Here is a 12,946-nt window from a genome sequence, read left to right on the forward strand (position 1 = left end):
ATTGGATTTTCAAGGTAAATACAGATCAATGTGACTTGATTCCTCTGGGCAATTGGTTTTTGTTTTATATTGACTGTTAATTTTGAACTTGTCACATCTCCAAATGTTTTAAACTACTGGTAGTTTAGTATAGGTGTATGCAACTTGAATACAAGTGAAAAAACATTTTTGAGATGAGACGCAAACACTACAAGATTTCATAAAACTCTTTATTACAATAAAATGCCAAGGTGTCATTTTCAGTTTGACACTTCAAGCCAAGGGGTAGCTGGTGTTAAATGCCATGTATACAAAAAACATGGAAACATAGCAGTTACTTATAGTTGGAGCCTTTTAGAAGTAATACAACTTATTCACATATGCTCAAAAGAATCTGACTTTCCCAGGGCACCGTGGCATCAGGGGTACTGGGTCTGTAACTGTGGCGGATGCATCTCTCTTAACCACTGCGAGGGGAATCTCAGCACTGACTGAAGCAGATGATGTGTCAGCAGTTGGAACAGTTGCTGTAGCGTTCAACACTGCAGGGGTGGCTACTGACACCACTTCAGCAGATTCTGATGCCGACTCGGAAGATAGAAGGCCGGTAACATGCGGGTCGTGGAAAGAAGTCAGCTTGTGGTGTCTCAGACCATGCTTTCTGGTCATGTTTTGTGTGTGCACGTGGACCGTTGGCAATGTGCGAGAAACCCCAGTGCTGTTGGCATCTTGAGGAGGCACCTGAAGAACATGCACCAGCAGCATTTCAGGGTCATCCAAAAGCCCAGTATTCCTAACTATTTGAGTAGTGTTGCTGTCAACTTGGTTTAGACAAGACTACTGTATAACTCACCATAATGGCAAACATCTTGCAGTCAACTGTGTGGCCAGCTCCCAGGTCATTGGCAGTGCAAATACCGTGACTCTGAGAGAATCAGGTGGAAAAGTTGTGCACATTTAGTGGCTTTGTTGTTGTTTTTTAGCTATCTCATATCCGCTTTCCCCAACTATTGGGTGGCCCACAAATAAGACTGGTGATTAACTGATAAAGTACTTACAGCCATAACATCATTCAGTGGCACGCAGACATCGTTAGTGCAGTTAGCCTCAGCAATCACATACTCTGCCAGATAGCGTGGTCCACCAGAGAGAATCTAAAACAATTATTTAAATGCTTTGAGTCGCAACAGATTGTCATACAAAGTCAAAGCTGCAGATGTCAAACAAATTGTGGGAACCCACCTGTGTCGACAGCCTTCCGACCTCAAGCAAAGAAAATGTTTTGTTGACTGTGTTGTTGTTGAAGGTTGCCAGCGAAGTGTGCACAAAGTTGAGTGCTCCGGTGTCGTTCAGTGGAAGGAGAGTAGGACAGCGCAAACAGAGGTCCTCTGTTGATTCTGAACACCGTAAATGAAAAAAATAATAGTCGACTGAATGTGATAGACCAACGTACACTAAAGGTGATGATACTGACAAGAATGAGCCGTTACTTGGCCTTTTTATTTTTTTTAGTTTGGCAGATTGTGAACAATTCTTCAGAAATTTGGCTTGCAGCTGTTGCACTGTTACCTTTGTTTAATGCCAAGACAAGATGGAGTCCATCAAATAAATAAATAAACAGATAAATAAAGCTGGCTAACTTGACTTTGACTTGTTTTTTGTAAGTACAGTGTGAGTACTTTTGCCACCTCTCAATTGTCAAGTTTTGGTTGTATTTTCCAAATTTTTTGAGACACACAGTTTCATATTTTACCTTCTGTCTTACACTTGAAGGCTGTGACGGTCAGCACTCCTCCAACCCTTTTCAGAACCACATCACAGTCACCTTCTACCGCCTGATTTGAGACATATTTTAAACAAGTATAAAACCTTGATACTATTGCAGAATAATTGTTACTATTGCTCAAGAAAACATTTGGTTTTTACTTACAGTGAGTCTTTTGGGTCGGACTGTACAGTTAGCAACAGGAGTGGGGTCCAACACGTGACAGTACGTCTCCAGAAGGTCCACTTCAACAACATAGATGTCATCTTCATTGACCTATCACATAGGAAACATTCTATTTTTATTATTTAAAAAACAATACCTAAAAATGACATTTCTAGCAACACCAGGGGTTAGCAAACACTGATTTTATTTGGTGTTAAATAAGTGTAAATTAGTCACAGATTTTTTTACATTTAAAATTTTGACTACATTTTATTGTTATTAGATATGACATTTATTTTAGATATATAATCCAAATGATTATGTAATTTCTTTCATTACTTTAAAAAATCACAGGGATACTTAAAATAAATTGGTTTTTAATTGCTTTGTCTGTGAAACAGTGTTTTAATTTATTTTATTTTATTTTTCTTTAATCTTACCTGGTCTGCCCCATCATTATTTTCAATCACTTATCCTCAGTATTGAAAAAAATATTTTGCCTACTTATCAATTGTTGTTTAATATGTGTCCCCAACTCACCTTAGTGAGGATCTTGATATCTTCAATCCTGTTAAGTGCATATTTGTAGCCATGAGTGTGCTGGCTATTGAGGTATTCCTGAGCCGCAAGTGCGGCTTCTTCCGCCTCAGGAGAGTCACACTCGGGCTGGCGTATACTGAGCTGAGCGCACCCAAGCGCGAGTAGTCCCAGGACCACTGTGATACTAAGTCGATTCATTTCTTTGCAGGAAGAGATGGAAAATCATACAGGATGAGGAGGAAAAGAGAGAGACCTCATTCAGGCTTTGGTGTGTGTGTGTGTGTGTGTGTGTGTGTGTGTGTGTGTATATATATATATATATATATATATAGTACTTTAAATGGGAAAACAGCCAAGTTAAACAAGTACTGTCCTTGCTTTCATGTCACGTGTGGGTGGGTCGAACTGCATGCTGAATGGTAAGATCAATAGTACAAAAAAAAAAGCCAGGGACTTTGCCACAGGTTTTGATTCATTTATTTATTTATGTTCAGTGCCAATTTTGTAGAACAGGGCTCAAGATAGTAAGTATATTTGTGGTAACTTTCAGCTTGCCCCAACTGTCAATCGTGCAAGCAAAATGACTTGAATGAAAAGAGGACACATGTTTTGAAGAGTTAATTTTTCAGTCGATCACAGACGGTGCAGACTCTTTCTCCTACAATACTTGAATAAAAACAAGCGGTATTGTGTCATTTAGTAGTGCAGTACTTTTCTAGGAATGATAGTCAACACTCCAAGTGTTTGTATTTTTAAATATTCACTCTTAAATCAATCCCCCATCACAACTGAATGATATATAAAACAGCCCTTTGATGATGATAGATGTTTCTGTGTTGAATAAACGTAGCGTAGACAATGACCTGAAATGTCTGCTGAATGTAAAATGTATGAATGGATGATGTTTACAGTGCACCCACTGACGACAGATTCTGAGCAAGGTGCCTCAGTTATCAGCGGATTGCTCAATAAAAAGGATGTTTGTCATGGGTGCTTATTTGAGGACAGGAAAGGGCATCGATTTAGCAACTTGCTTCACTGTGTAATATGTAACGGGGTTTAACTGAGATGAGATCATCATTATCATTATTTCAGTAATTATACAACATTTTTCAATTTATTGTATGTTGTAACTTACAACTTGTAAGACTTTTCGAATAAAATATATCTTATTTTGCACAATAAAGATGATGAAACGCTGGACGACAATGAATGGTTTTATGGTTTGAAAATTAACCAATTTTCTCCATTTCCAAGCAACCACTGAATAATAATTTGTTGTCTGGTAGAACTAAAACTTGGACTTTGGTTCTATACATTTAATAGGGAGTCTGTTAACAGAGCAAACAACAATGAGGATTTGTTGGTTTATTCAAGGTCATTCCGGTGTTATTGACCTTGCTGAGCGCGTACTGTGGTGCTCTGCTATTAGTGTGTCACAATCAGAATTTCATAGATGTGGAATTAAAAGAAAACCATTTGTATTTTGTATTCCAACTGTGTCATGAATACAGTTCAGATGGCCTTTGCTGGGAGCGTTGTCCCTTCTAATATGGCCGCCTCGTAGGCATCTTGCCATCTTTGTGATACTACCGTAGAGGTTAGTCTTCTTGCCCAAATTTTATTGGACAACGTGCATCAAAACGTCATCAAAATGCGACACCCGATGTCCGTGGCTCCGCGCGCAGCATGCTATATAATATGTAGAAAAGCAGTCATTTCTTGCTATATTTTGTTGTCGAGAAGTTAGAGTGGCTATTCTACTCTCGGAAATACAGTTATGTTAAACTTCTTCGCCTGGGAAACGTCTGCAATACATCTATTACGACTGATGGTACGTTGTTGTAGTTTTATTTTATTTTCACTTTACTCTGCATACGTTCGCAGACGTATTATTAGTGAGTCTAAACGTCACTTTATTATACAATTGTTTCAATTGTATTCATAAATGGGCTACTACCCTGTCTTCCATTCACCTACTGAGGATGCAGCGTCAGGAGCAACTGGGGGTTACGTATCTTGATCACGGACCTTTTGACATAGTCTTAACTAGGGTGACATCTTTTTTGGAAGAGGGCGTGGTCTTTTTTTTTTTCATTTGTGTGACACAAATGACATGGTGTCTGTATAGCAATTACATTTATTGGCCCGAATAACACAAAACAACATATATACAATAACAAAAACATATTTACACTAACAAAAACGTGTACACTGACATTCTTTAGTTGTATGGTGGTACACTAAGTAAAAAAAGAAAAGAAATACGGCCTTCGGTGCAGCATTTTAAGAAAAAAAAAAAGGTCTCCTCTTCAGTCCTCTTGCGAGGTGCGTTGGCTTATTTGCCACAGACACGTAAGTGCCTGCTTTTCATGTCAAGCATTCGGCTTCATAAGGATCACGTCTCTGGCGAAACCAAAGGATTTTTTTTTTTTCAACTCCTCTGTGATCGTCCATTTTTGTTTCGGCATTGCTTGTAAACACACTGGCCAGCCCACCCTACTTTGTAGCAAGGTGACTAGATTTGAGGAGAAGGGTGTGACTTATTGCTGAACGATACAGAAAAACCTGGAATTGAGTGAAATGGAACAGAGTGGCAATTCTATTGACAATGTACTTCACCTTCTTCTTCCGCTTATCCGGGGTCGGGTCGCGGGGGCAGCAGCTTTAGGAGGGACTCCCAGACCTCCCTCTCCCCAGCCACTTCCTCCAGCTCATCCCGGGGGATCCCAAGGCGTTCCCAGGCCAGCCGAGAGACGTAGTCTCTCCAGCGCGTCCTGGGTCGACCCCGGGGTCTCCTACCGGTGGGACATGCCCGGAACACCTCCCCAGGGAGGCGTCCAGGAGGCATCCTGATGAGATGCCCGAGCCACCTCATCTGGCTCCTCTCAACGTGGAGGAGCAGCGGCTCTACTCCGAGTCTCTCCCGGATGACCGAGCTTCTCACCCTATCTCTAAGGGAGAGCCCGGACACCCTGCGGAGGAAACTCATTTCAGCCGCTTGTATCCTGGATCTCGTTCTTTCGGTCACGACCCATAGCTCGTGACCATAGGTGAGGGTAGGAGTGTTGATCGACCGGTAAATCGAGAGCTTTGCCATTTGGCTCAGCTCTCTCTTCACCACGACGGACCGGTACAGAGTCTGCATTACTGCCGACGCTGCACCGATCCGCCTGTCACTCTCGCGCTCCAACCTGCCCTCACTCGTGAACAAGACCCCAAGATACTTGAACTCCTCCACTTGGGGCAGGATCTCATCCCCGATCCGGAGAGGGCATTCCACCCTTTTCCGACCGAGGACCATGGACTCGGATTTGGAGGTGCTGACCCTCATCCCGACCGCTTCACACTCGGCTGCGAACCGCTCCAGTGAGAGCTGGAGATCACGGACTGAAGAAGCCAACAGCACCACGTCATCTGCAAAAAGCAGTGACGCGATGCTGAGGTCCCCAAACCGGACCCCCTCAACGCCTCGGCTGCGCCTAGAAATTCTGTCCATAAAAATTATGAACAGAATCCGTGACAAAGGGCAGCCTTGGCGGAGACCAACCCTCACTGGGAACGAATCCGACTTACTGCCGGAAATGCGGACCAAACTCTGGCATCGGTGATACAGGGACCGAACCGCCCTTATTAGTTGGCTCGGCACCCCGTACTCCCGAAGCACCCCCCAGAGAACCTCCCGAGGGACACGGTCGAACGCCTTCTCCAAGTGCACAAAACACATGTGGACTGGTTGGGCGAACTCCCATGCACCCTCGAGGATCCTGCCGAGGGTGTAGAGCTGGTCGACTGTTCCACGGCCAGGACGAAAGCCACACTGCTCCTCCTGAATCCGAGGTTCGACATCCCGACGGATCCTCCTCTCCAGCACCCCTGAATAGACCTTACCAGGGAGGCTGAGGAGTGTGATTCCCCTGTAATTGGAACACACCCTCCGGTCCCCCTTCTTAAAGAGGGGAACCACCACCCCAGTCTGCCAATCCAGAGGCACCGTCCCCGATGTCCACGCAATGCTGTAGAGGCGTGTCAGCCATGACAGCCCCACAACATCCAGGGCCTTTAAGAACTCCGGGCGGATCTCATCCACCCCCGGGGCCTTGCCACCGAGGAGTTTTTTAACTACCTCAGTGACTTCGACCTCCGAGATTGGAGAGTCCGCCTCAGAGTCCCCAGGCCCTGCTTCCACAATGGAAGGCGTGTCGGTGGAATTGAAGAGGTCTTCGAAGTATTCCCCCCCACCGACTCACGACATCCCGAGTCGAGGTCAGCAGCACACCCTCTCCACTGTAAACAGTGTTGACCGTGCACTGCTTCCCCCTCCTGAGACGCCGGATGGTGGACCAGAATTTCCTCGAAGCCGTCCGGAAGTCATTCTCCATGGCCTCGCCAAACTCCTCCCACGCCCGAGTTTTTGCCTCAGCAACCGCTGAAGCCGCGTTCCGCTTGGCCATCCGGTACCTGTCAGCTGCCTCCGGAGTCCCGCAGGCCAAAAAGGCCCTATAGGACTCCTTCTTCAGCTTGACGGCATCCCTTACCGCCGGTGTCCACCACCGGGTTCGGGGATTGCCGCCACGACAGGCACCAACAACCTTACGGCCACAGCTCCGGTCGGCTGCCTCAACAATGGAGGCGCGGAACAAGGTCCACTCGGACTCAATGTCCCCCGCCTCCCACGGGACGTGGAAAAAGCTCTGCCGGAGGTGGGAGTTGAAGCTCTTCCTGACAGGGGATTCTGACAGACGTTCCCAGCAGACCCTCACAGAGCGTTTGGGCCTGCCAGGTCGGACCGGCATCTTCCCCCACCATCGGAGCCAACCCACCACCAGGTGGTGATCAGTTGACAGCTCCGCTCCTCTCTTCACCCGAGTGTCCAAAACATGCGGCCGCAAATCCGATGACACGACTTCAAGGTCGATCAACGAACTGCGGCCTAGGGTGTCCTGGTGCCAAGTGCACACATGGACACCCTTATGCTTGAACATGGTGTTCATTATAGAAAATCCGTGTCGAGCACAGAATTCCAATAATAGAACACCGCTCGGGTTCAGATCGGGGGGGCCGTTCCTCCCAATCACGCCCTTCCAGGTCTCACTGTCATTGCCCACGTGAGCATTGAAGTCACCCAGTAGAACGATGGAGTCCCCAGAAGGAGCGCTCTCCAGCACTTCCTCCAGGGACTCTAAGAAGGGTGGGTACTCTGAGCTGCCGTTCGGTGCATAGACACAAACAACAGTCAGGACCCGTCCCCCCACCCGAAGGCGGAGGAAGGCTACCCTCTCGCTCACCGGGGTGAACCCCAATGTGCAGGCGCCCAGCCGGGGGGCAATAAGTATGCCAACACCTGCTCGACGCCTCTCACCGTGGGCAACTCCAGAGTGGAAGAGAGTCCAGCCCCTCTCGAGAGGACTTGTACTAGAGCCCAAACTATGTGTGGAGGCAAGTCCGACTATGTCTAGTCGGAACCTTTCTGCCTCACACCCCAGCTCGGGCTCCTTTCCAGCCAGAGAGGTGACATTCCATGTCCCTAGAGCCAGCCTCTGCAGCCGGGGATCAGACCGCCAAGGTCCCCGCCTTTGGCCGCCGCCCAGCTCACTATGCACCCGACCCCTTTGGCCCCTCCTATAGGTGGTGAGCCCATTGGAAGGGGGACCCACGTTTTCTTTTCGGGCTATGCCCGACCGGACCCCATGAGCGAGCCAGGCCTTCGAGCCCCACCTCCAGGCCTGGCTCCAGAGAGGGGCCCCGGTGACCCGCGTCCGGGCGAGGGAAAACGACATCCATTTATTGTAATCATCATCAGGGGTCTTCTGAGCCGTGCTTTGTCTGGCCCCTCACCTAGGACCCTTCTGCCATGGGTGACCCTACCAGGGGCATGAATCCCCAGACAACATGGCTCCTAGGATCATAGGGGCACGCAAACCCCTCCACCACACCACGATAAGGTGACGACTCACGGAGGTGACAATGTACTGTACATGTATTATGTTTGAGGCAGCCCAACAAAATCCCGGCCAATTATTGAAATTCCCCCCGGACATTTTTTTAAGGCTCAAAAGTAGGACATGTCCGGGGAAAAAAGCAGGTCTGGTCGCTTTTCCTTAGCTGAGTATTGAGCACTAACCTTCGGGTTAGACGAAAACTACTCTACCACCTTGTCGCCCCCCCGTAATAATACTATGTATATGGGATGTCACCATGCATTGTAATCATAAAATAAGATGCCCTTACATCCCTCACCCTTCTATCCGTATAACTAAACCACCAATCCCTGTTAGACTGGTGTGTAGTGCAGCATTTTCCTTAAGTAATGGGTTTTCTCGCTTTTTGTTTTCAGTCAAGAAGGAACTTTGTAATAAATTTGACTTGAGCGTACCCCACGATAAATGGAGCTTCACTTTAGTCTAACTCTCAAAACTTTTCCTCCTGTAACACTCTCCAACTCTTCCAGGTGTTCCGGATAAGGAAGCTGGACTACCTCAAGTACAAACCAAGGAAATCTATGTCTTCAATCAAGGGCGTTTCACATCTCTCCAAGCGGGCTAAGAGACGTTTGTATTGTAAATTGCAGCTGTGGATGTGGCGGAAACGGAGAGAGAAGTACTTTTGGAATATAATTAGAGGCAGAAGATTTTTGCCAATATGGCGTAACAGAGCATGTCTCAAGATCAAGGCCCAATCGCTGAAAAGTAAAAGACACTATCACATGTATCCTTCAGCAGTTCCAGAACAATCACAAATTAAGACAGCCACTCCGGATCCAGATCCCATATGTGCTAGTAAAACAACACATTTTTCACAAACATCCTACCCTCCGGGCACCATCATCCAAACCACAAGCATGGAACCAGAAAGTGTTGCAGAGTTTGAATTTGCAGTTCCCTCCAAAATAACACTCACTGGATTGGATTGTCATCTCAAGAAACAAAGAAACTGTGGTTGTTGTCAGAAGCTTGTTGATGACCAATCAACACAAAGCACTGCTGCCCTTCAGGAACTACCTTCAAATGCCGACACCAAAATCTCCAGCAAGAGCAAAATACCCCCTCAAAATGAAGTTGGCCTCACAAAACTGATAGATAGTATCCATGGTATTTATCGTTTTAAAAATAAAAATGTTTTTGTTTTCCAACTGTGTGCTGCATTTAAGTTTGAAAACAAACAGTTGCACCTGTGAAGTTCAGTAGTCCAGAGAAGGTCACCTATACAAATGTTATTTTTGCAATTTTGGTTCACTCAAAGTCCCAAAATGTTGAGAATATATTTGCATTGCCTGTGTTTGTAATCTCTCTAGAATTTCTTGATGACTTCTTCACAATGTATGGAACGTTCATCCCACTGCAAAAACATGACGTGCCGAGACACCTGAAGAGAATGTTTAACACCGATTTTAATGACAGGTGAATATCTGAAAGCAAAAGAAATATAAAAAAATACTTTATTTTAATGACGCACAGATTATCCACAATTATGTTCTTGTTTGTTCATTCAATTTTAAATATGCCTAATAATTTTTTTTGCAGGAGAAAATCCATCTATGAGATTGTAAAGTGCAAAATCTCTCAAATGTGGAAACCTATTCCCTCCTTCCGAGTGGTCTTTAAGAAACACACCCTGACACTGGATGATTTGACCACGCTGGCCTATCAGAACTGGCTCAATGACCAGGTTTCATGTGCTTAGCATCTCAAATTTCACTTTACTGAGCAGAGCAATTCTCGGAACATGCACCATCTTTTGTTTTTCTTTCTCCTCCTGTAGGTCATAAACATGTATGGGGAATTGATTATGGAGGCTGCTCAATACAAGGTAATCAAGGATCATTAACTTTGTTCTTATACACTGCCATTGATGGCTCGTGATGCAAAATATCGGGCATAAAAGATGACTCTTGTTTTCTTTGTTCTTCTTTCCAGGTCCATTTTTTCAACAGTTTCTTCCATCGACAGCTCATGACCAAGGGTTATAGCGGTGTTAAGAGATGGACGAAGAAGGTGCTTCTTCATTCTACAGACTCTTAAAAATAAATTGTTTACAGGTGGACCCATCAAAATACTAATTCCTACTTTCCAAGTGTGACTTTCATTTGGATTGATTTCCGTAAAGCATAAATCCAGGAGGAGCTAACTTCAGCCTGGGTTGTTGGTAGACGTAATTGAGAGTCTTTGTCGTACGTACGTCCTGTCCAATTTTTACTAAATCAAACTAAGTCATTTAATTTACATAGTAATGTTAAAAATAAGTTTGAAAACATATTCAAGTGTCAGGATAATTGTAAGTGGTCCATCCACAGTTTCAACTCTAAATACAGGCAATTGTAAAAGAAAATATATGAATGAATTACTCATAATGTTTTTGCTATTTATGCCCAAATCTGCAGGTTGATTTGTTCTCCAAGAGTCTCCTGTTGGTGCCCATCCATCTGGAGGTTCACTGGTGTCTGGTAGCCACAGATGTCGTGAGAAAGAAGATCTGTCTGTTTGACTCTCAAGGGAATGAACCGCTCGACGTTGCACAGGTACAGTCCAAATTCTTTGTTGCGATTGGTTGCGCCGGCCGGTATCACGCTATTACTGAATGTATTTTTGTTTACCACAGAACATCCTGAACTACTTGATCGTAGAAGCGAGAGAGCAGCGACGCACGTCTTTCATAAATGGTTGGACCATGTCACTAGAAGAGGTATGCAATAAGCAGAACAAAACGGGGCAGAAAATTCGACCTACAGGCTACCTATTTGTTTTCTTTTCCAGAATCTGCCACAGCAAACCAATGAGAATGACTGTGGCGTTTTTGTCTTGGAGGTACTTTCCCCCAGTCTGGTATGCTTCACCAATATCAGACCGGATGATTCAATCAAAAATCCTTTTTTTTTTTTTTTTTTTTTTTTTTGTCCTTCTCAGTATTCCAGATGCCTCGCCTTGGCTCAGCCACTTGACTTTTCACAGAAAAACATACCTGGGATACGCAAGCGAATCTACAAGGAGCTTTGTGAATGTAACCTCCAAGAACAGGCTCAACAGTGACATACTGCTCACAAAAAACAGATGAAATTTCAGGATGGATGAAAACTGCCCAAATCTGGTGAACTTTATTTGGCCTTTTTTAAACACAAAACTTTATTGTGCAAATGTTCAAGAGTTTAGTAAGAGTGGCTTCAGAAAATGTAAAAGAGAGACTGGAAGAGTTATAGAATACATAGTTTTAGATTCATCCTATCATTAAGTCAAATTAATTAATAAATTAATAATTATATAAATTTTTCTGAGTTTGAGCATTTTAAAATGATCATTGCAGTTGCAGCTCTATTGCAGTGTAGCTCGAACGCATCTTATCTTATGTTGTAATAACCAAGGCAAGGCTGCCTTTTAGAAATGTGAAATCTGGGCCTGACTATGACTGCTTGCTTGAAATAGCATGATGTCCTTTTCCTGTTTGACTTGATCAAGTGAGCCTTAATATATCAAAGTCAAAGTCCGCTTTATTGTCAATTTCTTCACGTCAAGGCACACAGAGATTGAAATTACGTTTCCCACTGTCCCACGGTGACTAGACACAGTACACAACACTCACATCAAATAGCACAAAGAGTAAAAACGAACAGACAAGAGCAACAAAGAAGTAATAAGCAAATAACCCAAATAAATAAACAAATAAATAAACAAATAAGAGCAGCAAAATGGAGCAAGCGCGCTAATAGCAGACAGCCAGATCATAGCGCAAAAGAACAGGACGCTGTAGAGGGGGGAGGGAATTCAGGATCCGGACAGCTTGGAGCACGAAGCTGTCTCTGAGTCTGGTGGTGCGGGAGCGCAGGCATCTGTATCTCTTCCTAGAGGGCAGAATTACAAACAAAGAGTGTGCGTGGTGACTCACCACACACAATTGCGGCCGCTTTGCGGGTGAGACGGGAGGTGTAAACTTCCTTCAGGGAGGGGAGTGGAGCCCCGATGATTTTACTTGCAGTGTTCACTATGCGCTGCAGGGCCTTCATGTTGCACTCAGAGCAGCCACCACCCCACACAGCGATACAACTGGAGAGGACGCTCTCAATGGTGCCACGGTAGAATGTGGTCATGATGGCGGGAGGAGCACTTGCGCTGAGCTTTCTTCGCCAGCGACGCAGCGTTGGTGGTCCAGGAGAGGTCCTCACTGATGTGTACCCCCAGGAATCTGGTGCTGCTCACTCTCTCCACCACAGCACTGTCGACGGTCAGCGGCAGGTGGTGGGTGTGACCCTTCCGGAAGTCAATGATAATCTCCTTGGTCTTGTTGACGTTCAGCAGAAGGTTGTTGTCCCTGTACCATGCGGCCAAAAGGTCGACCTCCGATCTGTATTGAGTCTCGTCGCCACCGTGATCAGACCCACCACAGTCGCGTCGTCGGCATATTTCAGCACGCGGTTCCTGCTGTAGGTCGCAGCGCAGTCATGCGTCAGCAGGGTGAAGAGCAGCGGACTGAGCACGCAGCCTTGAGGGGCCCCCGTGCTCAGCGTGA

General features: G+C 45.4%; 2 protein-coding genes across 6 annotated transcripts; one reads left to right on the top strand and one right to left on the bottom strand.

Moving 5' to 3' along the window:
- Nucleotides 1-195: 195 nt before the first annotated feature.
- On the bottom strand, nt 196-2,740 carry ahsg2 (alpha-2-HS-glycoprotein 2). Its single transcript, XM_085930960.1, has 7 exons — nt 2,450-2,740; nt 1,910-2,020; nt 1,733-1,814; nt 1,222-1,376; nt 1,038-1,133; nt 833-904; nt 196-720 (listed from the first exon to the last, which is right to left on the bottom strand). The coding sequence occupies exons 1-7, from the start codon at nt 2,645-2,647 to the stop codon at nt 364-366; spliced, it is 1,071 nt and encodes a 356-aa protein (XP_085787086.1). The 5' UTR covers nt 2,648-2,740; the 3' UTR covers nt 196-363.
- Nucleotides 2,741-4,089: 1,349 nt separating this feature from the next.
- On the top strand, nt 4,090-12,370 carry LOC147046621 (sentrin-specific protease 5-like). Of its 5 annotated transcripts, none has more exons than XM_085930801.1 (10): nt 4,090-4,283; nt 8,901-9,000; nt 9,744-9,849; nt 9,973-10,117; nt 10,211-10,258; nt 10,366-10,443; nt 10,830-10,967; nt 11,048-11,131; nt 11,203-11,271; nt 11,353-12,370. In XM_085930801.1, the coding sequence occupies exons 1-10, from the start codon at nt 4,230-4,232 to the stop codon at nt 11,473-11,475; spliced, it is 945 nt and encodes a 314-aa protein (XP_085786927.1). In that variant the 5' UTR covers nt 4,090-4,229; the 3' UTR covers nt 11,476-12,370. The 5 variants fall into 5 exon arrangements, with proteins under 5 accessions (XP_085786927.1, XP_085786923.1, XP_085786924.1 ...); XM_085930797.1 differs by having other exon boundaries at nt 4,091-4,283; nt 8,901-9,540; nt 11,353-12,359; XM_085930798.1 differs by having other exon boundaries at nt 4,092-4,283; nt 8,901-9,540; nt 11,203-11,253; nt 11,353-12,354.
- Nucleotides 12,371-12,946: the final 576 nt, after the last annotated feature.

Source organism: Syngnathus leptorhynchus, chromosome 14 (genome assembly GCF_054491065.1).
Source record: "Syngnathus leptorhynchus isolate UIUO chromosome 14, UIUO_Slep, whole genome shotgun sequence".
NCBI classification, from domain to species: domain Eukaryota; kingdom Metazoa; phylum Chordata; class Actinopteri; order Syngnathiformes; family Syngnathidae; genus Syngnathus; species Syngnathus leptorhynchus.

Excerpts from the sequence above, each read along its gene's own strand:
- LOC147046621 (XM_085930797.1), top strand. The coding sequence starts at position 4,230 with ATGTTAAACTTCTTCGCCTGGGAAACGTCTGCAATACATCTATTACGA. Across the intron at positions 9,850-9,972 it reads AACACCGATTTTAATGACAG|GAGAAAATCCATCTATGAGA; the intron begins GTGAATATCTGA and ends TTTTTTTTGCAG. Across the intron at positions 11,272-11,352 it reads AGGTACTTTCCCCCAGTCTG|TATTCCAGATGCCTCGCCTT; the intron begins GTATGCTTCACC and ends TGTCCTTCTCAG.
- ahsg2 (XM_085930960.1), bottom strand. The coding sequence starts at position 2,647 with ATGAATCGACTTAGTATCACAGTGGTCCTGGGACTACTCGCGCTTGGG. Across the intron at positions 2,021-2,449 it reads ATATCAAGATCCTCACTAAG|GTCAATGAAGATGACATCTA; the intron begins GTGAGTTGGGGA and ends CCTATGTGATAG. Across the intron at positions 1,815-1,909 it reads TCCGACCCAAAAGACTCACT|GCGGTAGAAGGTGACTGTGA; the intron begins GTAAGTAAAAAC and ends GTCTCAAATCAG.